Source organism: Phaenicophaeus curvirostris, chromosome 2 (genome assembly GCF_032191515.1).
Source record: "Phaenicophaeus curvirostris isolate KB17595 chromosome 2, BPBGC_Pcur_1.0, whole genome shotgun sequence".
NCBI classification, from domain to species: Eukaryota; Metazoa; Chordata; class Aves; order Cuculiformes; family Cuculidae; genus Phaenicophaeus; species Phaenicophaeus curvirostris.
The window spans coordinates 100,181,160-100,208,421 of NC_091393.1; the positions used below are offsets into that span (position 1 = coordinate 100,181,160).

The window sequence follows — 27,262 nt, forward strand, 5'->3', positions numbered from 1 at the left end:
CTATATCTCAGACAGGGTGCTGTAAATGAGGCCATCTTGTAGGAGTGATAAGACATAATGATCCATCAGATGCAGGTTTGTTCACAGGACTGTTATGCCAATATAGCAAGTAATTTACACTATGTTAATTTTGCATTTCAATTAACCTTTTTATCTCCCAGTAGGAAAATGTCACAAAATTACCTGCATAAGTATCAGGTACATAGTCTTTGACTTCTATGTACACAAAGAGAGCTGGCAGTGTCAGGGGTTGGTTCCTCTCATTCCTCAAACAGATGTAGTGGTAGCCTGCAAAATAAAAACCAATCAGTTCAGAGCACAAACTCTTCCATGGGCATTTCCAATGTAATTGTGTTATCGTTTGTTATTTATAGTGTGGCTCCAACTGAGCAATCAACCCTAGGGACATCTGGAAGGGAAAGATTTACCTGAAGGGTTTCAGATACCCAGAGAAGGAACTGTTAAAAAGGCACATGACGCTGCAGTTTAAAATAGTATTTTCCCATTATTTTTACATCTGTGAATACTGCTAAAATTGTCAGTTATATGATTTTTTGATGCATTCTATTCTATTACATTTGGATATTTTTTTTTTTGAGTTTCAGAGCTCTTATTTAATTTTCAAAGGTGACCCTTGTAATACTCAGTAATGTGGACAGCCAAGTCAAACAAAGATGTAATAGCTCATCCATGAGACAGTATCTAATTTTAAAAAAGATAACGTGGCACTATTTATATAAAGTGTGTGTGTGTATGATTCCTACCATGTGACCAATCTTAGAAATATATCCAAAAAAAGAGTATTTTCAGACTGTTTTTAAAGCCGTCTCTCTTGTAAGAATGAGGACACACATTACAGTGCAGCTTAGCCAAGTTACTGGTGGGGCACTAAAGTCTGTGCAGCCCCAAATCCTTTCTCCCAGCCACATACCACCATCTCCTGCATCTTCTCCTGTATGCTGACACTTTTTTGTCCTCGTAAGTGGGCAGCATGGCAAGCTCAACTCTGGAAAAAGCAACCTTCAGAAACTGTGGACAGCCTTCCATCAATTTAGCTCCCCAAAATGCCTCACCATAAGGCCAAAAGTATTAATGCCAGTTTAAAGACAGAGAAGAAATTGCACAGGTACGGGTGGGACAAAGGGATTTCAGTCCCAGCAAACTGTTACAGCATCACGGTGCTTCAAAGCTGCATCCTCTGCCTCACAAGCTGCTGCTTCCTGCACCATGGGTGAAGCTGATCTTCTAAGGCATGATTACAGAGCTGTACATACAGATCAAGATACAAGTCACAAGCAGGATACACTTATCTGAGGAGATCCTCACTTGGCTGATGTGAACAACTCCCTGTCTGAGTAATGGTTAAGCCTTTGCTTTGGGAATAATGGTTATTCTGTGGATTTGTGTGACAGCATGATATAGTTTTCAATAATATCTCAGAAAAAAGAGAAATTACATATAACAAAGTTTTCTAAGTTCCCTCAAGCTCCTCCAGCAAATTTTCAACATGTACACAAACTAAAATCAACATGCTGTTCTCCATCACATGCTGTAAACTAATGACTGGAGTCAAAAGGACAGAAGTTAGGCCTGAGGGTAAAAGCTTTCAGCAGTCCTTGTATAATTTAACACAGTGGCCTTTGTTCTAAAAAGCACAAGCTTAAAAGCAGGTATATGATTCAATGCTCTGCTGAATGAACTCCAAGCTGCATGAAAGTGAACGCTATGAAAGGGGATCAGTTGTGGCAAGAGCTCACTTCTACCAGAAGACAGAAATACTTCATATCTCCCCTTCTCCTCTCCAATCAACCATCTTCCTCTGCAGCTTGGCAGATCCTCCACAAGACAATAATATCCATTACACTGGCAAAAACAGTGGAGAATTTTCTGCTAGATTGATAAGCTGAGTTGGCTAACAAAACAGGGCTGGAGATTGGCAGACCTGGCACAATAGAATGGCCAGGGATGTGTGTCCAAAAGGAGGGTAGAAAGAAGGGAGAGAGAAGTGACAACTGGTGATGCAATCCTGGACATGACCAGCAACCACCTCCCATGGCGATCCTGTTTGTCCTTGCAGTGAGGCCATGTGACCAGCACCATTTAAAACAAAACTGCTTGCAGCTCTTCTTAGAAAAGCCCTGACAACATCAGCCACAAGAGAAGAGACTGATTTATATATTGCTTGAGATCAAGTCTCCAGGAATAATATGGACAGCAACTGTTCGATACAGGATCAGAGTTTAGTTACAGAGCTTTGCGCTGCTGCTGGGACAGGCTAGATGAGGTATGGGATAGACACAGATATTCTTCCTTTTCCACTGCCAGTGAATCTGGGCTCACGTTTATGGCCCATATGCTTGCCCTAATTTAGTTTCCTTCCCTCCTCTCACTGGAAAAGCTGGCACTGAAGCTGGACACTTCTCTTGCTCAAAATGCCAATGTCACTGCATCTTTCTGAAACACGATCTTTAACAAGTCTGTAGCCTGGAAAATTAGGGCTGAGTTGTCACACAAAATAATTTTTAGTTAAGTGGCCACTAATTATAATAGAATTACAAATAATATGATTTAGAAGAGACCAGCAATGAATTTTTTTTTTTTTTCAGTTTTCAGCAATGAAGATGAAAGTAATTTTGTGCTGATTTAAAGGTTTTACAGAGACACAACAGCCTGCATATAGGTCAGTCCTTGAATGTATGTAAAAATTACATTAGAGGAACATATATTGCTTTCATTGCCAGCCATCAAAATTGGCTGTTGCTGCCTTCTTTCCTCTTAGAAGTGTATGATTGCACTTTTTAGCATAAACCTGTAAGCATGCAGTTGATCTGCATGGATACAAGTAGGTAACAACCATGCCCCTGGTGCCTTAATTCTATTGGTTTATATATGGAAATATAGTGTTTTCCTTTTCGAAGTTGAGACAGACTAGTCAAATCTTCAGTTGCTATAAATCTGCAGAGTGGCTGCTGGTTTACAGCAGGATTCTGGCTTGCTGTTTCTTGTCACAACACATCGTCTGTCTCAATGGAGAAAAAGGTTTACCTGGTCGAATTGCTGAGACTGGTAATATCCGATGACCAATAAATTTCCCTCCTTCTTCATACACTGCTAGCCTCAAACATGCCAGGGAAGGTAAAACGACCTACAAGGCAATATTGTTGCATTATTAACTTTCCACTCTAAATGTAATGGTTCCTTCCAGACATAAGCTATATAGCAGACAGCAACACCTACACACCCATAGAAGGGTCTTACCACACAAGAGGTCAGGGTGTACGTATCTTGGTGTCATAATAACTCACATAGAAACATATTTTCAATCACAAAATTAAAGGTGGGACACGTGCATAGTATGTTGAACCCAGCAATTTGACCCCACATTTTCAATATGATAGAAGGAACTTTGGCAGTTCAACTGCTATCTCACTTGAATGCTTCTGTGTTCTGCTTATTACTCACAGTCCTACACAGTCCTTCCTTTGTGGTTGGGCCAATGGGACTACTTACTTCTGAGAAAAGTCACTGACAGGCATATTAGTGTTGAAAACTCAACAAGCAACTCAGCCTGTTTTGCAGATTGTGAATATGTGAATTACACGAACCACGCCAACCCCAGCAGAATTTCAAAGTGCTGTACCACACTCACTGGCTGGGCTAAAGAGATTTAATCAGGCAGAATGTTTACTAGTATTGAATGCTTTCTTGGCACTACATAAGAAAGAGGGCCAAACAGTGGAAAAAGAAAACAAGAAAACAAAAAAAGGCTACTTAAAGTACCCTACAAAACCAGGAATCTTTAATATTACTTAAAATGTCTAGCATAATTCATCTCATTTTATTACTTAATGCAAACATATATACAAATACACATCTTTAAGTTGGAGACAGCTGTGCATTTTTTCAGAACATATGCTAAAACTTATGTTAGACAATGAACGGCAAAAAAAAAAAGCAACAATCCAAAATGATAAGTTTCTCTAATTTATTTTTAACTTTACTAAACACAGTAACCTATGTTTCTCTGAGCACAGAGGCAAACAGGCATGATCAGTAACTAAATAGAGAAATGAAGTACACTAATTAGAAGTTCATTACAGAAGAAAAATGCTAGTGATGTTTCCAAACTTCAGCTATGGCAAGCTGCCTAAAGAAAGTCATTCAGAAGGCCAAATATTCAGGGAAAAGGGCCGCACTCTCTAGAAAGCAGGGGCTGCAAGTTCCAATTGTATATGCATCTCTGAGAACTACATTTGCCTAGAGAAATATGAAAGAAATTGTTTCTACAAACACCCAGACTCAGGATCCACTTAGTCAAAGTGCCCAGTTAGCAAAAAGGAGAAATCCTGTTAGAAAATTGGCTGCCAATTATATTGTGAAGCACAATAAATCATTCACATTGCACAATCCTAAAATATGCTCACTATTTTCTGCTCCCACAAAGTTTAGAGAATTGAGTCTGAGTAATACTGTTCAAGCTGCATAAGTAACTCAGGAGCTTATGTCTCATTTCAAGCAGATGAGATTTATGCGGCTTCATGACCTATGTCATATTTATACAGAAGACTCTAGTGCTAAGCAGAGATAACAGATTTCCTTGAGTGTGTTAGCTTGGACCGTCAGATTGTTACATAGCTGTATTCACATTGTCTTGCTCACGGGTTAACAGGATCTGCTTTTCAGCAGGGCTGGTCAGTGAAGACAAAATGGTAATTCAACTAAACTGCTTCTGGGATCTGTGCTTGCTCGTTCATAGCACAGCACTGCACCACACCATGAAGATGAGTCTATTGACGTGCCCGCTGCTTCCAGCTGTGTCAGTGAAAGAATCAAGGTGACTTCAATTTATTTTAGTAGGAGCTGGCAGAACTAGAGTAGCAAAATTACACCAAAAGTTGTTAGCAATAAACAGTTCAAGAAACAACTGTTCAGAATCTCTATATCTCCCTTCTAACAAATGCAAAGCTTCACTAATCCACAGGATTACTCTACTAGACAGTGATAAAACAAGCACAATGCGTGTTTGGGAAGCAAGTGTTACACCGACCTTCTTAAACACTATGGTTTCCTCTTCCCAGACGGGATTAACTGCATTGCCTTGAGAGGTCTTTGTCTTCAAAGCTTTCCTTCTTGTATCCACAGGCAGGCCAAACATGTCGACTTCTACATAGGTACCGACTTTTTTATCAGAAAGAAACTGACCTGAAATTATCTACAAGCAGAACAAAGGAAGGTCACTAGAGACTGCTTTGGTGGATTAGAAAATGACTGGCTGAAGTGAAGATGGATAATTCTCATTAATGATCAGATAGTATGCATCTAAAAGAAAACCAAAACAAAGCCAAACCCACAGTAAACAAAAAAACCTGTTTAATATTGCCGACAGAAAAAACCCCAAAACCTTATGAAACCTGTTTTCCTGTGACTCTGTGATCCTGAATTCCCCTATGAGCCATAATGTGGTTGAGATCATGCTGCTGCCCTTCCCTCAGCAGGAATACTAGTTTGGATCTCATTCCTTAATCTGGCTGCCCATTTCCACAATGCAGTATCTTTGAGAACGCTTGTTTCTACCCTGTTTCAACAACAGGTTCAAAACATGCTGGAAGAAAAGAGGTATAAGCAGCAGAGAAACTACATATGTTTTTAACTGCAAGGGAGAAAACAAGCTAAGCAGTTGTTATACTAATAAATACCCTCACAGAGGGTGAGGAGTTTCACTATGAAAATAAGATGTTAAAAACGCTTAGATCTCCTAATAGCTATTAAATGACTTCCACCTCCATATACTAAAATTACAGAAGAAAGTGCCTCTAAATTCAGAGGAGGAACTGCAAGCCTCCATGATTACAGGTTGCCTACAGTCATCTTTTTTACCATGCATGTCATCAGATTATTACTTTACTCATACCCCTCCTAGCACTGCTCTGCTACACTTCTGTCTGCACCCTGAGAGGAAATACTTGCTTTCTCTAAAGAAAACAGGAGGGTATTTTGCAGGTGGATTCTATAATACAAACACTGTCCTAATGTGCAAGTCCATTAAAGGAATAACAGGAATTCAGAAAATTTATGTTTTTATAACTAGAGATATATTAACTATATATTTGTGATCCTGTTATAGCAAATACAATCTGTCCCTCCAAACAATCATACAAGTAGTTGTCAATTTGCAGATTCCTGGTGGTCCTTGAACTTCATTAGAGGTCCTTAAAAAGGAATGAACTGTAATGCAATGAACTGCAATGAACTGTAGCTGACATTCATGGTTCGACAGTTCTGCTGGAGAAGTTAAAGGGAACCAGAAAACTTATATCACGCAGTGTACTGTTCTAGCTGTTCCCGTGCAACCTACCACCTCGCAATAGTTTTTAGAAGTGTTTTAAATTCAGCTCTTTGCTACTAAAAAAACCAGTCAAACTACTCTTTAAATCCATTAATTTCCCACTTACTTCTACGGAAAAGAATACTTATAATAAAAATACATTTATTTATTTATATGAACTGTAAGGCAGAAGATCTTCTACAATTTAAAAATGAAATGCCACTCCATGAAGTGAAATGCATTTTATTTTCTTGACTTCATCCGGTCATCTGCTAGGCTACTGCATAACAGAAATATATCTATGCTCTAACGTTGTCATGAGAGCAGTTTTACCAGCTGCATACATACCTTGACAGACAAGGTGTTAGCTACTATTCCATCCACTATACTTTCAGTAAATGGATCAAAGTGTTTGTCTGGTCTTCTCATGAATTCTGGCTTTAACCTGTATCCACTTTTGCCATTGTACTCGTACATTCCCATGTTTATTTGCATAGACAAATCTAAGCATTAAAAATATTGATAAGAATAACATTCTGGTTAGATAACAATTTTAAAAAGCAACAAAATAATACTATTCATTGCAACTTCAAAGAAACTCTAATGTAAACAGTTATTTATGGCATATTGTTGCTTGGTAGAAGAGGTTTTAGATGTGATCGCAGAAACTTTCTTGCATTCTTTCGAAAAGAAAAATACATTCATAAGACATCATTCAGAGACTACTCAATAGATAGTACTTTGAAATTTTAAAAGAAAGAAGCCTTGAAAATTAGGTTTTCAGTCCCTCAGTCTTGTATTTTCATATCTGACTGAGCAGAGTATTTATGTTCCTAACACCTTCTAGCATCAGAGACTGGGTGGAAATAGGCTCAAAGAGGGTTCTATTACTCTGCGGACTTCCAGCCTTAGTGGCTTTCCATGGAAGGGTGGTGTGTACATGGGCACAACTGGAAAGGAAAAAGGGAATGACAACATAGCACCATATGCCTAGAGGCAGGACATGGCCAGGATAAGTCCTGGGATCCAGTAGGTGGAAATGTTCATATGTCTCAGAATAGACATAGCCTTAGAAGACAACACACCTTATTTCAAAAGTGACTTGTGCATGAAGGAGCCTATTTCTTACAGATTCATGTTTTAATGTGGAATTTGCTGTCTAAGTCCCTTACATCTTCATAAACTGAGATTTTGAAAGACAAAGCTAAAAAATCCCTGCCATATCTCAAATGCTGCTCGGTGGTAACTACTTATAAATGATGACAATTTGGAGAACATTATTTACATGTACTATACTAGCTATTCTTAGTTAAAAAAACAGACGCAACCAAATCAAATTGTGTTAAAAATGTTAATTAACAGCTCTTTAGTATCATTTAATCACTAGATATCTTTTGATGCTTATACCCTTTCCCACCTATGAATCAGAAACTGTATCAGAGAAGTGGAAATGTATAGCTTACAAAATCCAGAGACTAGCATAACTTACCTACAGTTTGGAAGTTAAGCGCAACCATTTGGCAGCCAGCGTTCCAAAAGACTTGTGGCATGTAGTTTGAAGAATCTACACGGGTTCCCTTTGGGTAAATTCGGCTTAGTTGCATTTTGTTGTATCTAAATGGTGAGTAGTTAAGATATAGTATGCGTGACAAAAAGCACTTTGCAGAGAGGCACAACTGCAAGACTGAACAGCAGGCGATCTTTACAGAACAGCAGTGAGTTTCTCACTGGATTTCTGCAACCACAATGCTTTCAGTCATCCATCCACCATTTCGTAGGTGGAAATTGCACAGGCTTAACATGTAAATAGATAGCATTCGTAAAATTCCATTTACCATTATGGTTATAAATTTGGAATTTTCATAAGTTTGCATTTACAGAAGCAAATAGCTGCAAACAGTGAATCTTCCTCAATTGCAGGGAGAGGTGCTCAGTTAAAAAAGCAAGTGCTGTTCTGGAATGTGCATCAGAATTTGTCTCTACACACAGACAGAAATGATGAGTGTGCTCTTCTTATAGTTGACTCCACAAATCTTTGAGTTGAGAACATGCTGCAGGTTATCTGTGGAAATAGCTTTCCATTAGTCTTTGAGGCACTATTTTACCTCGACCATTCATTCTTAACTACAGCCATCATGAGAGCCACTGTGAAACATGGAAAGGTCTAAACAGAATGCTCCTTATCTTTTCTTTAAAAGTTAAATAAAAAAACTTAAAAAGAAAAGAAAGAAGAAGAAAAAATAATTGTGTGGCAATAAAACAGCTCAGTGCTCTTAGAACTACAGGCATGATGGGAAAGCAAGCTTTCCTGTATGACTTCGCAAAAAACCAAGTCAGCCACATTCTGATAATTTGTTCATGGATGATAAATTCAACAATGAGAATACAAAGTAGCAGGTCTTCAATACGTAGTTTATGCCTATTCCCTATTGTCCTAGCCCACAGCACGAGGACTCATGACAGCTTTTAAATTAGCTCATCAGAACTCAGGCCAATTCATTCATCTAGGAAGACAGTCTAATCTATAAATTTCATTTCCCCAACTCCTGTCTCCAAATTTCAATAAAGCCCTGATCTCAGATACAGAAAGGCTAAGAAAACAACTTTCTGAAAGTCAAGGATACTCCACAAATTCCACAGGAGACTTTGTGAGTTGCTCAAGCCCTTTGGTTTCCACAAAGGAAGACATTTCAAAACTTTTGTTGCGTTCTGAAAGTTTAAAAGGGAGAGAAAAAACAGTGACACATTAGAGTGTGAAATCATACGTGATGCATGAGCTGCAAACAACTGGTTTAGATTCAGTCCCCTTATCCTGTCCACTGCTCACCAGGTCATTTCGCCTTGGCCTCAATGAATTCACCTATGTAATCATTCGCTGATAGAAGCGAGCAAGCTCTGAATGCATTCAACAGCTTGCTCTGAACTCAAATGAGCAGTGCCCAAATTAAGGGCACTGGTACTGCCTCAGATTGCTACAGTACCAGCTGCAGGCAAAAGAAAGTTGGTGCACACGCAGAGATCTCTCAAGTTTGCTTGCAAAGTACCATGTTGATATATTTGAGGGGTAGAGCCCAAAGCTCCCAGGTGAGACATAGAGGCAATACAGCAGCTTTTGTGGGGAACACAGAGGGGATCTTTAGATTATCTTAGTGGGCAGATGCAAGGTCTTTGAGCCAATTTGAAGCTATAGTAACTAATGTCCATATCAGGCTAAACTAAGCAGTGTGCTAGCTGTGCCTACAGCGGTTCCCGTTATATTCAGTGTACCAGAGTAAGGTCACATCTGTCTCAAAGTCATGACAACACTGCGCTCTAATCAAGCCAGAAGGTATACTCCTGTTACCAGCAGGTCTTCAGACCTAACCTCAGGCTGATATGGAGCTTTCATGACCTCTTTAACTTCGTCAAGCCTTCTGACCTGACAGCAGTGAAAAGCTCCTTCTAAGCTTGTAACTCAGTGGGATTAAACATTAATTTGTGTATCATTTATTACATTTGCCCGATGTGTGCACAGCCTTTCAACGTACCCATGCCACATGCTGTAGCAGAGAGCCTAAGACAAGACACTTCTAGCATCAGTATTTTTTTTCTTAACACTTTTGTACAGAAGGTAAAGGTTCCTATAAAATAACAGCTTCCCATTTCATCAGAATGAGCCGTGTAGATTGTCTAGAAGGGGCCACAGTGCTGGGAGGTCACATCCATTAGATATCTCAGCACTGCTCTCTTTAAAAATGAGGTAAACAATGCCTGAGTTGAAAAACAAACTCTAGCCTCACTACTTTATGGAAAGCAAGCAATAAGGCAGAGAAAAGGCTTGCCCTCATCTGTTTTGGAAGTGATTGTGCTGCAGTAGTCCAGGGATGGCCAGGAGGACAGCCTGGCTGGCTCCTTGAAGGCAAACTGCGAAGCAGCAGGAGAGTGATAAAACTGAACAAAAGCACTTGTCTTGCAGAGAGAAGCAGGACGGAAACAAAGGGTTGCCTTCCTTACAGGAAGCCAAAAAAGGAAACAGTGGATCCAAAGAAGTAAGGAATTAGATTGTTTGGATGCAGGGGACAGGAAAATGTGCTGCCAGATTGTGGGCTAGTAACTATTCACAGCGTATGTTGAAGAGTCAGAGGATGACCATGGTGTTCTTTCCCTCGAAGAGAGATGGGACTCAGACTTTATTGTGGTTCCTATTTCTAATTAGCAACCTTTAGGCTACTGCCATTATTCATATCTGTTATCTCTGAATGGTGAAAGATCCTTGCCATTCCCTAGAGGCTCCCCCTCCATCACTTCTGTCCCTTCCCAACAAGCAATATCATATATTTCTCTAGCCTCAGTTTCAGCCAGCTCATCTTCATCTCAGCCCCTTATAAGGGCACTGAGATTATTCTTATTTCATCCTTTCCTATTATTAATGAGATAGCACTAACAACATACATATACAGTGATTTTATTCTGTTTAGAATATAGGTGCCAGAATTTGTTGTAGTAATATACTGTATCCCTCAGCCTTGTCTTGAAGTAGAGCATCTGTTTGAAACCAGAACTCGTAGCTGCTAAATTACTTGCTTACTAGATGTCCAGAGCTTAATCAAACTCCTAATTAAAATAAGAACAATTCAAGATCAGATTGGATGGGGCTCTGACCAACCCAATGTAGTTGAAGATGCCCCTGCTTGCAGGGAGGTTGGACTAGATGACCTTTAAAGGTCCCTTCCAACCCAAACCATTCTATGATTCAATCATTGATTTCCTTGTAGCATCTGGAGAGGATTAAAAAACATACCCTTTGAAGAAAAATCCATGCAGGAGACATTTCTCTTTTGTGATACATTACACTGTGCTGTCTTATCAGAAGGAGTGGAAAAAGAACTTGTTGAAAACTATCTGAAAAATCTTGAAAAAACAGAGTTACAGCTACCTGCTGTCAGAGAGATGGAGCATATCTAGTGAGGGCAATCAGGACTGTTACAGATCCAGTGCCATTCAACTTTTCTGTTAACAAGTTGGATCCAAGACCAGAAAATGCACTTCTATACGCGTAAATGACAGAAGCAGTGAGGTGCTGCTATCAACATGGAGGCAAGGATCACAATAGAAACCAAATTCTGAATTGGAAAATATTAGAAAAATGCTGTAACACTGAAACAACCATACTGTATAAAAAACAAGTGTGGAGCTCTACAGTTATGGAAAAGTAGTCAGGTGAACAAAACCAAAATCTGGGCAACAACTGGATAGGGAGAAAATTAAAAAACAATCCTCATTGAACTGAATTTAATGAAGGTCCAGCAGTAAGTCCAGGCCAGGATAAAGATCAGAACCCGCAAGTCACGCTACAGTGCGCATTGCTTTAACCAGCCAGTAATGTTTACCTTGTAAGGCCTTAACAAACTGGCCAAATTTTCCACATGATGATTTTTTCAACAAAAATACCCAAAATATTAATTCCTTAACATTAGAAGTTCACAAAACCAGTATGATTGATCAAAGGTCACATCAAGACCTAGGATAAACAATCTGGACATCAGCAGTTCTTTACAAAAGGCAAAACTCTGAAATACACAAGCATGTGAACAGAAGAAATCTACACAAGACAATTTGACAACAGCTGCATCAATTTGTCCTACCAGGATTCACATGGCTTCCTTCCCAGAAGGAATATCTCCTTCCTGCTGTGTTCTTGTAATTCTCATTAGAGCCAGAGGTGATTATAAACATCCAAAAGGATGCAGCTATAGGGAAAAGGATAGCTCTCTGCATGGTTTTGTAAATGCTCGTGGGTATGTCCGTATAAATAGTCACACACAAATGAACAGGTGGATAACTTCTTTTACATTTACTATTCATGATGAGTAAATCCAAAATCGTGTATAGAGATCAGAACTTAGGCACTAACTACATGCCCTCTGCCAAGCTTCCACAATCCATAATTAATTAAAATGCTATACACTTCTTTGACTAAAAAGCTCCAGAAGCATACTGCAATGTGTCAAAGCAAATTGAAAAAGGGCAGGCAAACAGCAGGGGATTCTGCACCAAGAAAGAAAAGATGCTGCAGTGTTTACTGAGATGCTACTGACTGCATTCCTAGCAAGTCATCTTCTGTAAAAGCCAGCTGGGGCTAAAAGTATGGCCTTTTCTATACAACACAAAGAGGCAGGAATGAGTGAATTTGCATATGGGGAAGGACAGACACTGCTTACACCGAACCTTCTAAAAATGTAGCACAGGCAAACTATAAAGGACTTGCTCAATCAAAAGGAATATTCATGATCACCTTTCACAAATCGCTTACACTACTCTTCAGTCACAGACAACAAAGACAATGTAAATACATTTTCAAAAATGTTTTTAAAATGGCAGCATGCTTACTGTTGATGAAGTTTGATATTTAAACTAATGCAGGTTTCAAAATAAATATGTATTTACTTGGCTGGATACCAAGGGAACATCTTCTGTCCATATGCCTGTCCCTAAGCAGAGAAAGCCAAGTATTGTTCCATCAGATCTTTATTCCAAACACTTGCTAGGTAATTTCCAGTGTAAGATGTTACTCATGCTTAGCTTACTCACTTTTTGATACTTCAAATGACTCAAACTTCACAGGCTGAATGTAGTTTACCAGGTTAGACATCTCTTCTGTGGCCATGGCCTCACTTCCAGCAGTACCCTAGGACAGAGAAGGCAAAGTGTTGCACTTTTGACCTGTTCATGGTGGCTATCAGAGACCACAAATACCAAAGCCAAGTTTTCTGTCAACCACGATATCTTGCACTGATCCTGGCTTAGTGAAGTCAGTGCTTCACACAGGGAGCTTTACATAGTAAAAAAAAAGAAAATTTGCTATAAAATTTAAATGTATAATTAAACTGCTTCTGTACTCATTCTTTTTATGTGGCTCCTAGGGAAGGGACTGCATTGCCTTTACATATGCATAACACTGAGCACATTTATTGGTACTGTTGGATAAATAATAAATATAGCTCTAAGTTTTTGATGATAAGTTTTTCTTCCAAAAATGCTAAATACACATTTGTCTAAAACTGATCAGCTATTCTGCTATTAATTCTTATTCTTTAGTAAATGAAAATATAAATAAACAAAGCAAACGTGTGTTTCCAAACAGATTAGTAAGCCAACTTCAGAAAGTTGGTGGTGTCCTTCCCAGTGCTCTGCCTCCCTTTCTCCACTAGATGGTAGTCCCACTCCTCGTACCACAATCCAACCCACAACTGCTGGAACCGATCCATCACCATAAAACGGATCTACATTCTTACTTCATCCATCGACGACTTTTTACAGTCATCATCATAGTCATCATCATCATCGCTCTCAATCTCTGCTTCACCTGAAAAGTTTTAAGCAGAAGATAATTATTGAAGCAATAGTTATAAATACCAGTGATATATTTGAGAAAGATGTGCAAACAGCATTGCCTAAAGGAGGCCATCTAATATATGTGTTTTTTTGTCACGGCACAAATCAAATACATTGTCTCAAGGGTTTCATCCATCCTCAGCATTGATAAGCTCTTATTGTCAAACAAAAGCTCTTCATTTACAGCTGCTGGACACTCAGTGTTTGGAAATCATGGAGTAGGCACCAGCATTGAGGTAAGAGCGTCACAGTGTGCACAGTGTGTGGGTACAATATCACAATTTACTCTGAAGAAACATTCCCATGCTTGCGGCACAGCCCTGGAGTTTGTGAGATCCCTCTCTGAATGCTGTCATTTTCTCCATGCAGCGCACACATGACAGCACGCATGGGGTAGAGAAACCACACATGAAAATTCATGAGATTCTCATGTGCTGTGGTAGCTAGAACTGTTCAGCAAAATCTATCAGTTCTGAATGTTCCACAGCACATGTACCTGAGCTAGCACAGCTGGCAGGAACAGTCACAGGAGCCCAGATGCAATAGGTTGACATCAATTCCAGCAAGGTGTGCCCTGCTGCTAGGACTCTGGCGGCACGGCTCAAATACACCAGCTGAGGGCAGTGCAAATCAAAGAATTGGAAGAAGATGCATAAGGCTCATCCTTTCCCTGAAAATGTACTGATGGAGTAAATGGGACCGAACACAACACATTTTAAGCCTTGCTTCCAATTGTGGTGTACACATCAAATTCCTATGAGTAAGACACAGACTCTTTATTGTTAACTAAAGAATGCAACCCCTCACTCCAAAATGTTTTGATTTGTTTGCATCAGAAACTAAACCATTAAGGGTTATCGCGCTTATCTTTCTCTTTTGTCACTCCTCCTGTGGGTTTGGCTGTCATAAAGTGTGCATCTTAAAACTCTGGAAAAGAAGGTTTAACTTATACTGCAGTTACCTATAAGACTGACAAGTAACCTTGAAGAATTTATTCCACAAACCTTTCATCTGTCTTCAGCAGTGGCAATTTTATTTTGGCAGCACAAAAATCTAACCACTGTGCAGCATTCCCAAACTCTCCAGAGAATGGTAATTCAGTCTCAGTTCCTCCTGCCAATTTAGGGTCTAATCCAAGGCCTACTGAGTCAATAAAGAAATTCCTCTTTGTTCCAGCAGGCCTTGAATCATGCCCAGTGGGCCCCTTCTGAGCATGGAGAGCACATATGATCTAAATAATGAGTGTGCCTTTCACAACCAAATGATGACTACCCGGGTTGCATTTCCTTCCAGATGTAGATGTTGAAATGTCAGGCTTTTATTCACGAATACATTTCTTCCTGAACATTTCATTGAAGAAAATAACATCATTGCTCAACAGGCTCAAGGGATGGCTCAGGGAACCTAAACATATTGCAAAGAACCAGCCGAGCTCTCACAGGATTTGGAATCTTTGGATGGGAAGCTCTCAATTGATTTCACCAGATTGGCAAAATAACACTTCTCATAGTCCACAAAATGGGGGGAATGGGTAGATTTCAGCCAACTCGTACTACTGAGATACAAGGTAGATGATAGTTTATGCTTGCTAGAAGTCTCCAGGGGGAAAGTGTGCAACATATTATTCCTTTATTTAAAAATATTTAACAGGGAGACTCCCAAGGAGATCAGAACTCATTTTCAAGTTCTGCATCAGACAGCAAAACTGGGACAAATAATACAAAGGATTGTGAATACAGAATTAAAAAATAGTGTTTTAGAAAGTATGCCTACATCTGCATTACCCTTTACCCAGCAGCATGGGCCTACACTCAAACTCAACCTTCTTTTCCCGTTGCATTGTTGGGACATAAAGTTAGAGCAAGCCTTGGTCACACTGAGGAGATGCTTGTACTTTGGACACCTTCATGCTCTCCCTCCCGCAGTGGTGGTGGGATCAGGCTCATGGCATCATTCCTATCACTTCCCAGGAAGGCAGAGACACTGCAGCAGGCTGGCATATGCAGCTGTGCTGCAGGTCAAGTCCAGTATGTGCCCATGAGCTTTTCTAAGCAACAGCTAGCTGTAATGGCATAATTAATACTTGCATTTAGATGGGACTACAAAGCCAGGTCAGGACAAGACCTCTCTGTGCTCTGATGCAGCATACAAATATAGTGAAAATGGAGAGCCCCACTCCAAAGGCTTGCCCTCCAATATAAGACAAGCCTGCCCATGGACAGAGGCAGACCGAAGAATATCAAGAAATAAAAAGGTGTTGCTGCCTACTACAACATGTAAGTTTTAACAGAGATACTGTTAACTGCTCATAGGCAGAAGGGCACAGGAAACTTCTCTGCGGAGCAATAGGACAGTTTCAAGGATTTATCGAAAAGCTGCTGCTAATGAGTAGGGCAGTGTGGGTAAGCACAGAAGTGCTCGTTGGGCAATGTAGCAAGTGGACAAAGCAGGTTGAATCCCAGCTGATGGGTAGAGGGGTTCAACAGAGCAATACTGAATGAAAGATTATTAGGAGAGAAGAGCGGGGAATGACAAGCCAAATCCCTGTTACCAAGGACAGAAGAAGCAGCGTGTTAAATATTATCCATTCTCACCACACCTCAGCAGCATGACAGATATTGAGAGCCCAATAAAATGAAAGGTTACACATCGCTTGAAATTCAGAGGACTTTGGTAATCTGCTTTCTCAGACACCTTTAAAATAACAGCCAGAATGGATTATAAATGTGGTACTTGCTGGTGCAGGTTGTCAGCTCTATAACATTTAGGCAGCCATCAGCATCTTGGGTGAGGAGGGAATTGCTTTTTGCTTTTCCACAGGCTATACAGCAGCAATTGCTGATTTTTCAAATAGAAAAAAAAAGAACTTTATTCAGTTTGCTAAAACATTTTATTTTGAAACAGTGGACCACAGCCTCAGCTGTCATGCAGCAGCAATCTACTGACGCATTTACATACATTGTGCCTAGAACTTTTCATCCAGGTTTCTATTTAGTCATCATGAAACAATGGAGCCAATTGTACCCTCTCTGTGTGTTCCCAAGACTCTTTCCTTGCAGCACTCTGACAAAAATGTCATCCTACCACTGAGAAACTAACAATTTGCTTGAAAACTTGAATACTGCTCAATTAGCAAGTTTTGACTATTTTCAGTATAGGAATACTTTGGGTACAAGGGTACGATGTGTGCACCTGCAGAACTGCTACCGTTCTCTTTGCAGTGTAATCTAACTTGGAAAATCTTGTTTATTTACTTCTCTTCACTGCGCTAAACCAGCCAGGCCTAAGATACTTGTTTACCAAAATGACAATCTATCTCACAAGTGTTATCTCAGAAGCTCTTTTTCTGCTTTGCCAGCTTTGCTGTATCTTTAGTGGAAGTGTTTTCCACTGACAGGTATTGTACCCTCCTGAAGTTACTTCTCATGAACATTTTGCAAGCCATTCTGCAATGCTCGTTGCAGAATTATTTTAATTATTGCTATTATATCACTACCACTTAGCTTTCATATGGTATGTTTTATAAACATATCAAAAGAGTGGTTTATTTGGGTTTACATCTGATCTCAAGCAGAGTAAGACACAGTGAAGCTTGCTATCAACTGAAGTATGAATCTGCATATTTTTTGTACCGCTGTGAAAAATTTCATTTAAAATCTCAGAAAGGTGAAATCAGCACAACTTTCTCCTACAGATCAGCAATAATTCTGACAGGAGCTACACAACACAAAAAGAGTTCCTTGAATAATACACTCAACTTTCTAAATTTGAATATTATATTAAGGTTGGAGAATTGAAACAGGTAATGTTAAGAAATGTTAAGAATTACGCTTCCTAGTGAGTTTTCCATTGCATTGTTCTGCTTATGCTCCAGAAAGAAATTGGTACTCGGTATAGGGGAGCATAATGTCTGCAGTGCTACAGCATTACATGTTGCTGATATTGAGATGCACACAGGAATGAGGCAGTGAAAAGAAAGGTGTCATGGTGACTGTTGACCACTGCCCCATGGAACCATGCTCTTCACTGAATCTTGTCACAGAGGTCCTACAAAATGTTGAATAACTCTTTTTTCAGTGCTCACAAACAGAAAGCTGGCATCTGATTTACAGAAATGCTGTGTGCTTATAGCTGTACCTGTGCCCCAAATCTCTGGAGCATTGCTCTGAATACTTAGAAATTCAAAGTATTCTTGAAAAATCAGATCCTGGATGTTCCTTATCAGTAACCCCTAAACTCATCTTAAGCTCTCTCAGACTCAGATATCCTTAGATAAGACTGGCTTAATATTATTCCACTTCCCATGGGTATTGTACAGATAAAGTCACTGCTGCTTGTTGAGTGCTCATATGCAGCCTGGATACCCCCAGAGAAATTCACTGCAAGACGAGGATCCAGGATCAAGTACTGAGTTACAGAGAGAAAAACAATATTGACTAATTGCATTCTCCAAAATAAGCATAGGTTCTAATGGAGAAACAATGGCTGTCAGAAGGATTACAAGTAATGTATTTTGGCAGTCACAGACGAACCAAGTGACCACATAAATTTTGCCATCTCAGTTCTAGTATTTTCTAATTTGTAAACGTTCATCTTCGTAATCTATAGTTAACAGAGGCTGTCATTCAGGTAATACTGACATAAATATTCACAGTTAATTTGTAAATTTACACACAGTTTTATGGGACTGACCCTCCTCCCCTGCATCATCAACATCGAGATTCATGGCCCAAGCCTTTTCCTGTAAAAGCTCACAGAGAGGGTCCTGAAAGAGAAAGCTGTTACCCTCTATGCAGATCAGGCACTCACAAGAAAACACACAGCAAAAGACATACACTTCGCACTGGGTTCTCACTATGTGCTCTTAACAAAATGTAGCACTAGGAATCCAGAGCGGATTTCAAGTGCTGGAAAAAAGTCAATTGGCACACGCACACTTATTTTTCTGTTGCTTGGGATTTGCCTAAAGCAAATCAAGAAAATAATATTAAATAATTCCTGACTCTAGGATGAATCTTTCTTTGAAATCCAAGCCCTACTCCAAAGCATGCCCTTTTCAGAGTTTCTTAACACGATAGCTGAAAACTCTTTCTTGACTTCTAATAGAACGAACAATGTTATCCACAAATACAGATTTTTATTTTTTTTAATTCAGCTTGAGGCAAACTGTCAGCATGAAAACTTTTAGGTCAATTAATCAGAGTTTAGAAAAAAAATTAGAAACAATAGAAAAAGTTTTTTTTAATGCCAGATGGTACTGAACTCCTATTCCAGCAGAGCTGGGAATTAGGATATTCCAATTATGTTGTTTGTCCTGCTGCTAATCTCTTCCTGTGGTTTAGAGCAAATCCTTACTTTATCTGTTTCTCTGCACTTCTCTTTGCCTTTTCTAGTTAGGTTTTAAGCTCTTCAGGATCAAGACCATCTCTTACTCATTTTTCCATACCAACCCAACAGTCTCCTGCAGATTCTACAGACATTACCAGAATATATGCATTAAATTACAGTAACTTTATTTAACTTTTGATTTTAAAAATTCTGCTAATAATGACAAGGTAAATTTAATACACTGCTTTCCACTGGCCACATTCCCTTCAATTTCTGACAGTAACAAATATTTGTTTGCAGTGTTGTTTTTGCCTGTTTCCATCTCTGGAACAGAGCACCATCTTATAACAGTTTACATGGAGGTCTGTGACCTGGTCCAAACTAATGCAAGACAGCAGTAGGTTAAGCCTTGCCTGCCTGAGGAGCAGATCTCTCATTCACAGTTACTCTAAAATTTAAGACACTACAGAACCATAGCAGTTCTCCTTTGCAATGGGTTAAATCTGAAAGGGCACCAAATGGTAGGCATATCTCGGAGGCAAGAGAAAAAAAGAAAACATTTACATTTGGTATTGAGTTTGGACACACAGAAAAGGCACCTGAGGGTGGATGAGTTGGAAGGTTGCTCTGCTTCCCAAGAAGTGCAGATAAACGTTAGTACACATCATTGAGCTTTAGGTTTCTCCATAAGTCATTCCTCAGTCATGAGCCTTCTCAGACTTTTGGATCAATGGCATTTAGTGTTTCCTACTGAGGTACACTGGAGTACCTTTGCCATTCTAAAGCAATGTAAATGGATCAAACTATAGCTGTAATTAGGCATTTATGTTTTAGGGAGAAATATTTGTAGATGCAAGTCATACCTGCTCCAGGTGAAGAAGGTTCAAACATACTAGAGGTATCACTGCATGTGTTGGAAGCTTGCTCCGAGAGCTTCTTTTTTGCACTTCCATCTGCAGACTTATGTGACTTTTTTTTATTCTTCACCAGAATTTTGTACATTAAATCCATAGGGCTTGGAAGAGGAACCCCAGGTTCAAGCTTGTGAAAAATGAAAAGAAACGTGTTATAACAACAAAAGAGACAAGCTTATGGCAATTTCCTATGGCACACAGCGCAAGATAAATTTTCTACTTCTATAGGTCCTGTTAAAATGAAATGCACCTTGCACATGAGGCAACCTCAACATTAAATGACACAGGGCTAACTGAGTGCTTAAGACGAAAAGAATAATGCCTTATGAAATACCTACAGTAACAACCAACATAAGTAACATGGAAGCCTATACTATAAAATGGCAGCTAAGAGAATCAGTTGCATTTGGAGGATTACAACTCTGTATCAGAACAATCTCTGGATCAGAAATCATACGCATAACCATCAACAGCTCACGTTGTTTAGCCCCCACCTTTAGACTCTGTTTTGAAAGGCCATATATGAAGAATGACACAGGACTGAAACACTTCCATAAAAATTCACACAGATATTTGTGATCTGATAAAATACCAAACCATATTACCGGGTATTTTTCCAATGGATCCATAAGCAGTGCGTCTCCAAATATTAATCTGCAGTATTCTGCCATTTTTGCCTGTTGTTTAGGGCTAAAGAGGAGAAAAGAAAGGATTAAATGAGTCCCACTAATGCTACAGAGCAAATGCAGAAGTAATAGAATATCTAATATCCCTAAACTAGGTATAATTTCCTGATCCAATTGCTGTGAATTTTTCAGAGACACCTAGATACATAATGCAATTATTCTGATTCGTCTGAGCTTATCAAAAGGATCATACACGAAGTAAAAGTCCTAATTAATTGAGTAACAGTGAAGCTGAACTACTAGAAAATAAAAAAAAAAAACCAGTGGAAAACAAAAAAAAAAGTGAGGCTGTCCATTGTTACCTTTTGGGAAATCACTGTTAGATGAATTGGCCAGTTTCACACAACTTTTTAATTCAATGTTTAGATATTTTCATTGTTATGATACTTTATACACATGCCTGGCATTCTTCTCACACCCCCTGCCCCCTGTCCCCAGTTGAATTTCTTTCTCTTTTTGCCTCACATGACCTAAGGCAAAAACCACAAAACAAGTACACTGAAAGCAGCCTCGTGTGCAGATATGTCTGTTAAATTTCCCAAGCCAAGGGTACCTGTGACCCCACTCAGAATGTCCATTAAGCAGAGCTACAGAAAAGAAGTGCCAGAAGATATTACTTGAGTTTTAAAACCAGCAAAGCCACATTAGTTATGGGCACTTGTAGAGAAGCAGCTAGTTTCACTGCAGATTTTTAAAATGCAGTTAGTTTTACTGCAGATTTTCTGCTAAAATTCAGCTCACTGTTCATCCCCTATTTGAGTCAGCCCACTTAAGGCAGGTGCAGTGCCTGTGCACCTCTGTCCCGCACTCCATGACACTGCACTGGCCCAATCACAGAGCTCCTGTGCTGGCTTTGCACCAAACCCTCACACTGCTCTCCCCAGCTCACTCCCAAGTATTTCCCCTGACATATCCTTACTGGCAGAAGTCATAGCATACATGTAATTTGCTTCTGCTACAAGGCATTATGTCAATTTGCAGAATTGCCGTGCTAAATGCTGGTATAACTACATTTTATATGCATATAATTATATACTGCATGCATGTTACGTGTATATAACTGGGAACAATACATCAGGACAGCCTTCATACTGGTGATATGGATGTAATAACAAGCTGCTAGGTGGAGCTGCTCAACAATTATTTTAGGTTGTTTGTTTTTTTTAAAAAAAGTAAATTCTATTTAAAAACAGTGTCAGTTTACCACAATAAATTACTTCAGCAGTTTTCATGACATCCCCTAGAAGTAAATAGAACCTCAGTAAACTCGTCTTATAAAAAATATGTTATGCAAAGTGCATAGAATAATCAATTTTATCCAAAGTGCAACCAAAGAATGAAATAATTCCCGCATATCAGTGAAGGGGCTTTTAGGACTAAAGACAGGCAACACCGCTCAGCAATACTACTCAAATCATCTTAAAAGGCAGCTCAGTGCTACAGTCACTCTCTTTCTAAATTTAGATGACTATGTATTTTTCTATATGTGCCTGTTTAAAATCAGTAACATCTGAACTTAGGTATCTTTAAAAGTTTCCTTTTTTGATTTACTGTTGAGAAGTCTCGATTAAAGTACAGGTTTATGTTGCTTAACATAATGTCCTCAACCACTGTTAATTATGATCTGCATATCATAGGAGATAAACAAATGGTATAAGTAGTTATGTTACCATGGAGCTATTTTTCATGAGAAAAAAGAGCTGGGTATACAGAAATAAAGGAGTACTTATTTTTCTCTGGCAGACTATGAGTACAATCACTGCTGTGTCTAGTTTGTCATTTGCTACCAACTGAGCACCTGGCACCAGAACTCCTCCTGGGGTTGTTAAGGCCAAACAAGAGCTGAAATAAAATCTGGATGGCATTTGAATCAGAAAACGTAAATTCCCTGAGATCAGCATCCTGGATGTCCCTTGAAGCATTTATGGGGTGAACTGGTCTTTAGCTCAGTCACTGACAAACCATATTACAAAAAGGCTCTAAATTATCCCATGAAGCTATGTAAGCGCTGCATGCAGTTTAAATCACACCAATGTTTCATTAATGCTTTGTTTTCCATGCAGCCGATTCTGCAAGAAAGCTAAGAGTCACTTTTAGATGAAGATGGAAAATTAAGATGAAGACAAACAAGGCAGTGAAATCAAGAACCCCCAACAGAGAAAGTCATGGGAAGAACAGATCAGTATACAACAGCATGTTAGCTATTTCTAAATGCCAGCTCAAAGGAAAATAAAGGCACCTCACTCTAGTAAGCAAGCAGTCTGGGTATTTGCTATAGGTCCAGGGGTCATTATAGTAAATTTTATTTCATTCTTCTCCACCGGTATGTATTTTGAGCAGACCCATGCTCTTCGAACCCTGACAGTTCAAAGGACATCTCCTTGAATCAAAAGAGCACAATTACTGAAATTATAGTAATTAGAAGCGACATCCACGTTTTTAAATGGGAACATCAACTCCAAAAAGAACTCTTCACAGGAAATAGAAAAAAATGTTCAAGAGTTAAAAAAAAATAATATTTCAAACTATTACCACGGCTGGAACAAATTCTTCTGATCTTCTGTGTTTAATTACATGTTTACCTCAAAGACAGCATGGTGAGAACTTTCATTTTAGAAAAAGAGAAATATGTAATGCACATTATTTTGGTTTAGTGTCTAAATTCCAATGTCACTGCATCCTAGAGGCACAAAAAAGGAGAAGGAAAATTACGTGAAAAACTAACGTTTTTTAATACTGTTAAAAAAAAATTGCAGCAGAAGAAAAGGCCAAAGAGGGAAAATTTTGACATTACAAAATTACTTGTCATTGTAAAATGGACTATATGCAGAGATATTTTTAAAAGCTCCTAAGAGGGAATAAAAAATATTTAGGAATACTCCCATTTAACTGAGCGGTATTTTTTCTGTGTTCTTTCTCCTTCTCTAAAATATATATGTACATATTTCTATATATACTTTCAAGAGATAGATCATTAGTAATAGTATAGATTATGCATTACTGTGATAGTATTTTAGTAGTTGGAATATCAGTTTCTTCTCATTTTTCCTTCTTCCAAAATTATGAACCAGAGCAACAGATTGAAATACTAACTTTTCTATATCAACATATTTCCCCATTTGCGTTACAGAACAAAAAAGGAGGTATTTTCTTGTCTATATCTACTGTTATTGGAAATTCTCTCAGCATTCATGTATTGTAGTGAAAACTGATTGCCTCGGAAGAGCTGACTTTATCTGCTTTATGATTTTCACTGGACAGACATGGACGGGTAGGACACAGACTAATTATAAATGTCCCCAAAATGCGCCAGGGCAAAGGAAGATAAAGTGGAAACACGATACTTGGAGATATGGAAATATAAAGAATATTAAGAACTGTTTTCATTACCATTACTATATTGCTTGTACTTTGTTTTACTATGTTTGTATTATGCCTATTATGAAGGTCAATCACAGAGGCTCTCTGGCACTACTGCACGACTACTGCTCCTAACATTCTATTATTATTACTTCTGCAGAGGTTCTTCTGCATATGACAAAGACACAGATGCTTCCCAGAAGAGTCTAAAATAATTTAAAGTGTAGGAAGAAAAAATGATGAAAAAACCTGTTAATATCTGAAATAACAATTCCATCAAGAAACCAGCAATGTGAATAACTGTAATTAAACTTAATCTTGGAAGCAATCTTATATGGATACTGCTCAAGGATCACTTAACCTTTTTGCGATGTCATCAGTGCATTTCTAATTATAGACTGTCTGCTCTCAGATTTGCAGATTGCTTATCTTCTTGCAAGCCCAGTTTCAAACGTCAAGGTCTTCTTGAGGTCTTTTCAACATTTTCAGTACACTTTTCTGTTTTTTGATAGAGCCACATTTTTTCTTAATATTGTCTTTGTTCAGTGTACAAGTTTTGAATTCAATATAAATGATGGCATACATATAATTTTAAATATTCTAGAAGTTATATGCTTGCCTTTTTTTCTAGACGTTTTATTGTATAAAACCAGGCAATAGTGAATGTCCTACTTAGTGGGGTTATAGTAAAGGAAATGAAAATTCTTCATGCACTATAAAGATAGTAGGGAGGTGTCCTTCTAGGAAAAATATGAAAGTAAGCAAAATGAGATGATTATGTGCCAGTAAGCAATTTGTTCCCTAGGTGGACAAAAGGTGTTAAAACCTGAACATAAACCAGAATGAAGAAAATATTGCATTTTAAGTCCAGTGGTGATTAACACTGCTATATATATGGTGATAATGTAGAACTTACTTCCTTCTGATAATCTCAGTCCATTTAAAAGCTATGAATACAGAACATCGGCTAAAACAGTATTTCCATTCAAGCCATTGCAAAAATTTCTATCGGTTTGTATGGGATGAACATTTCACACAGGAATACTGACTCTCATAATGTTAAAATTAGGAGAAAAAAATTGGTCACCCATAGGTAGGAACTGGATTTGTCTGAGGATTTGTCTGAAAGCAGTTCTATAAAAACACTTAGTATTTTTTGTTAATACTTAGGGTAAAGCCCATCTTTAAGATCTAGAAGGAAAACAACAATCCAAGTAAATGAAAAGACAAAAGAAGCATTCCATGAAATTAGGTGAAGGTTTCTGTGAGTGGCATGACTAATTGCAGATTTCTCTAGCAACTAGTGAAGAAATGAAGGGATAATTGTAGCAGCCAGTAAAATAACTAGAAATCATTTTCAGCCAAAGAAAAATAAGAAATCATACACATTATATCTGATGATTTACTACAGCAGAAAGTAATAAATAGTAATAAAATCTCAGAAAGAAAAAATACTTGATATTGTTTTTGCAGACTTGCTTTACTAAAAACCTATGACACAGCAATGCATGGAAAAGGACATCAAATAATACACTTATGGATAATTTGTTATTCCATGACTGGAGTTTTCTGGAAAGGTCCAATGGTTTCTGTGGGTCAAATTGTAAAGACTGGAGTAACGCAGCAGTAGCTCTGGTTCCCTTTTTGACATAACCTGCAGTATCACACCACCTTTAATTTTGTCATTGTTTCATCTTATAATTTTAAGGCCTTTGCAGAGAATTCACATCTGACAAGAGTTTATTTTACATATTTTTTCACTTCTTTACTTTCCTAAAATAGAACAGATAATCCCGGAACAGTTGACAATTTCAGTCCTAATGACTTTAAAGGAAGAAAAATGTAACCCATCTGGTTAAAAGAAACTGGATGTTGCTTTTTCTCTGCCTTATAATAACACAGTGAATGTATATTTAGCAAATAGAGAAGAATGAATACAAAACATAATAAATTGTAGAATGATAGCCGAGGTCTTTTCTAAAGATCAGAGCTTGCATTTGGAAAAGCTATGCAAGTTAAAACCTACAGCAGTAGGTGAGCAGCATGACTAAACCCAGAGTGATACAACATACACCAAAAAGAAAGGAGAGAGGAGACTGATTGGAGAAAAAAATTAAATACAATATCTGTGTGGTCTTTCAGATGAAGGTAGAACTAACTAAGCAGGATTTGGCAGGCAGCTGTTCGAATCATAACCACGTAGCCTTTAAATGTGTGCAGAGCAAGCACATATTTGCCCACAAAAGGTAGTACAAACTTATACCCTAAGGTATACAGCTAGTGTAGGTCAGCTCTCAGATTTTATATTTTCCTACCTAACATAATTTTTGATCAGAATTGTCACATCTGTTCTTAAAAACATTCTTACATAGCTTTTTCAAACAGTTCCTTCCCTTATGACAAGAATATTCTTGCTAAAACAACGGAAAAGCAGTTAGCCCTCTCCCTTCCCCTCTTCAAGAAGCAGAAGTGCTAACATCTTTTCTGATTTGTATTAAACCATTCACAGCTGCCCCAAAGATCACTTTTTATTTCACATTAGAAAACTGAAGTTTCTCAGTCCAAACTGGCCCCAGAAGTGTTGAAAACATTTTTACAACAGAAAACAAAAGGGGAAAAAGGCAACTGAATTTAAGGCATGTTATGTGTTGATCCACTTTGAACCATCTGGTCTCTATATTCTAAACCAAAGTTAATGCCAAACTTAAAAAGCGAAAAAGCAGAACTATACCAAAACAAACCAAAACATTAAAATAATAATAACAACAACAAAAATAATAATAATTCAGTGGGACAAATTTAGAAGTGTTTTCACTTATTTTTATTTTCTTTCACAGAAAAAATGTCCTTTCTTTGTAGCTAAAAAAATAAAACATAAAAGAAAAAGAAAACAGCTTAGGCAAACTGGGTTTTGTTGGCAGAAACAGAACAGTTCTGGCCATTTATACCACCTGTTTTGCAATCCTAGCTAGTCTACATCTCTGGTCTCTACTTCTACCACATGAAAAGCAGATCAAATTCTGTGCACAGAATATGTTTACAGCACAGAATAGGATCATAAGCTGGTGAAGTATTGCTTTTTTTTCACCGATGAAGTACCACAGGGCATACTGAGACTGTAAAGTTAACACAACTGATTAACAATTACTCAAAACTTCTCTTTCATACAAAAGTTTCTAATTCAGGAAGGTTTTGAAGAACATGCATGAGCAATTCTGATCATGTTGGTTACTTCGGCTGATACAAGGTTTTTTTGGGCAAGACCTGCTGCTGAT

The 27,262-nt window shown here is 38.4% G+C and overlaps 1 protein-coding gene across 2 annotated transcripts in view; it reads right to left on the reverse strand.

The window, feature by feature from the left end:
* The window catches only part of PLCB1 (phospholipase C beta 1), a 411,722-nt gene that overhangs the window by 83,073 nt on the left and 301,387 nt on the right, over positions 1 to 27,262 (reverse strand). For both annotated transcript variants that reach the window (XM_069850172.1, XM_069850173.1), the window contains exons 13-22: positions 20,547 to 20,631; positions 19,891 to 20,068; positions 13,600 to 13,670; positions 12,896 to 12,992; positions 8,950 to 9,034; positions 7,815 to 7,939; positions 6,674 to 6,828; positions 5,048 to 5,212; positions 3,046 to 3,145; positions 184 to 288 (exon numbers count right to left, since the gene is read on the reverse strand). In XM_069850172.1, the coding sequence (XP_069706273.1) occupies positions 184 to 288; positions 3,046 to 3,145; positions 5,048 to 5,212; positions 6,674 to 6,828; positions 7,815 to 7,939; positions 8,950 to 9,034; positions 12,896 to 12,992; positions 13,600 to 13,670; positions 19,891 to 20,068; positions 20,547 to 20,631 (1,166 nt within the window). The remainder of the gene's footprint in view (positions 1 to 183; positions 289 to 3,045; positions 3,146 to 5,047; positions 5,213 to 6,673; positions 6,829 to 7,814; positions 7,940 to 8,949; positions 9,035 to 12,895; positions 12,993 to 13,599; positions 13,671 to 19,890; positions 20,069 to 20,546; positions 20,632 to 27,262) is intronic.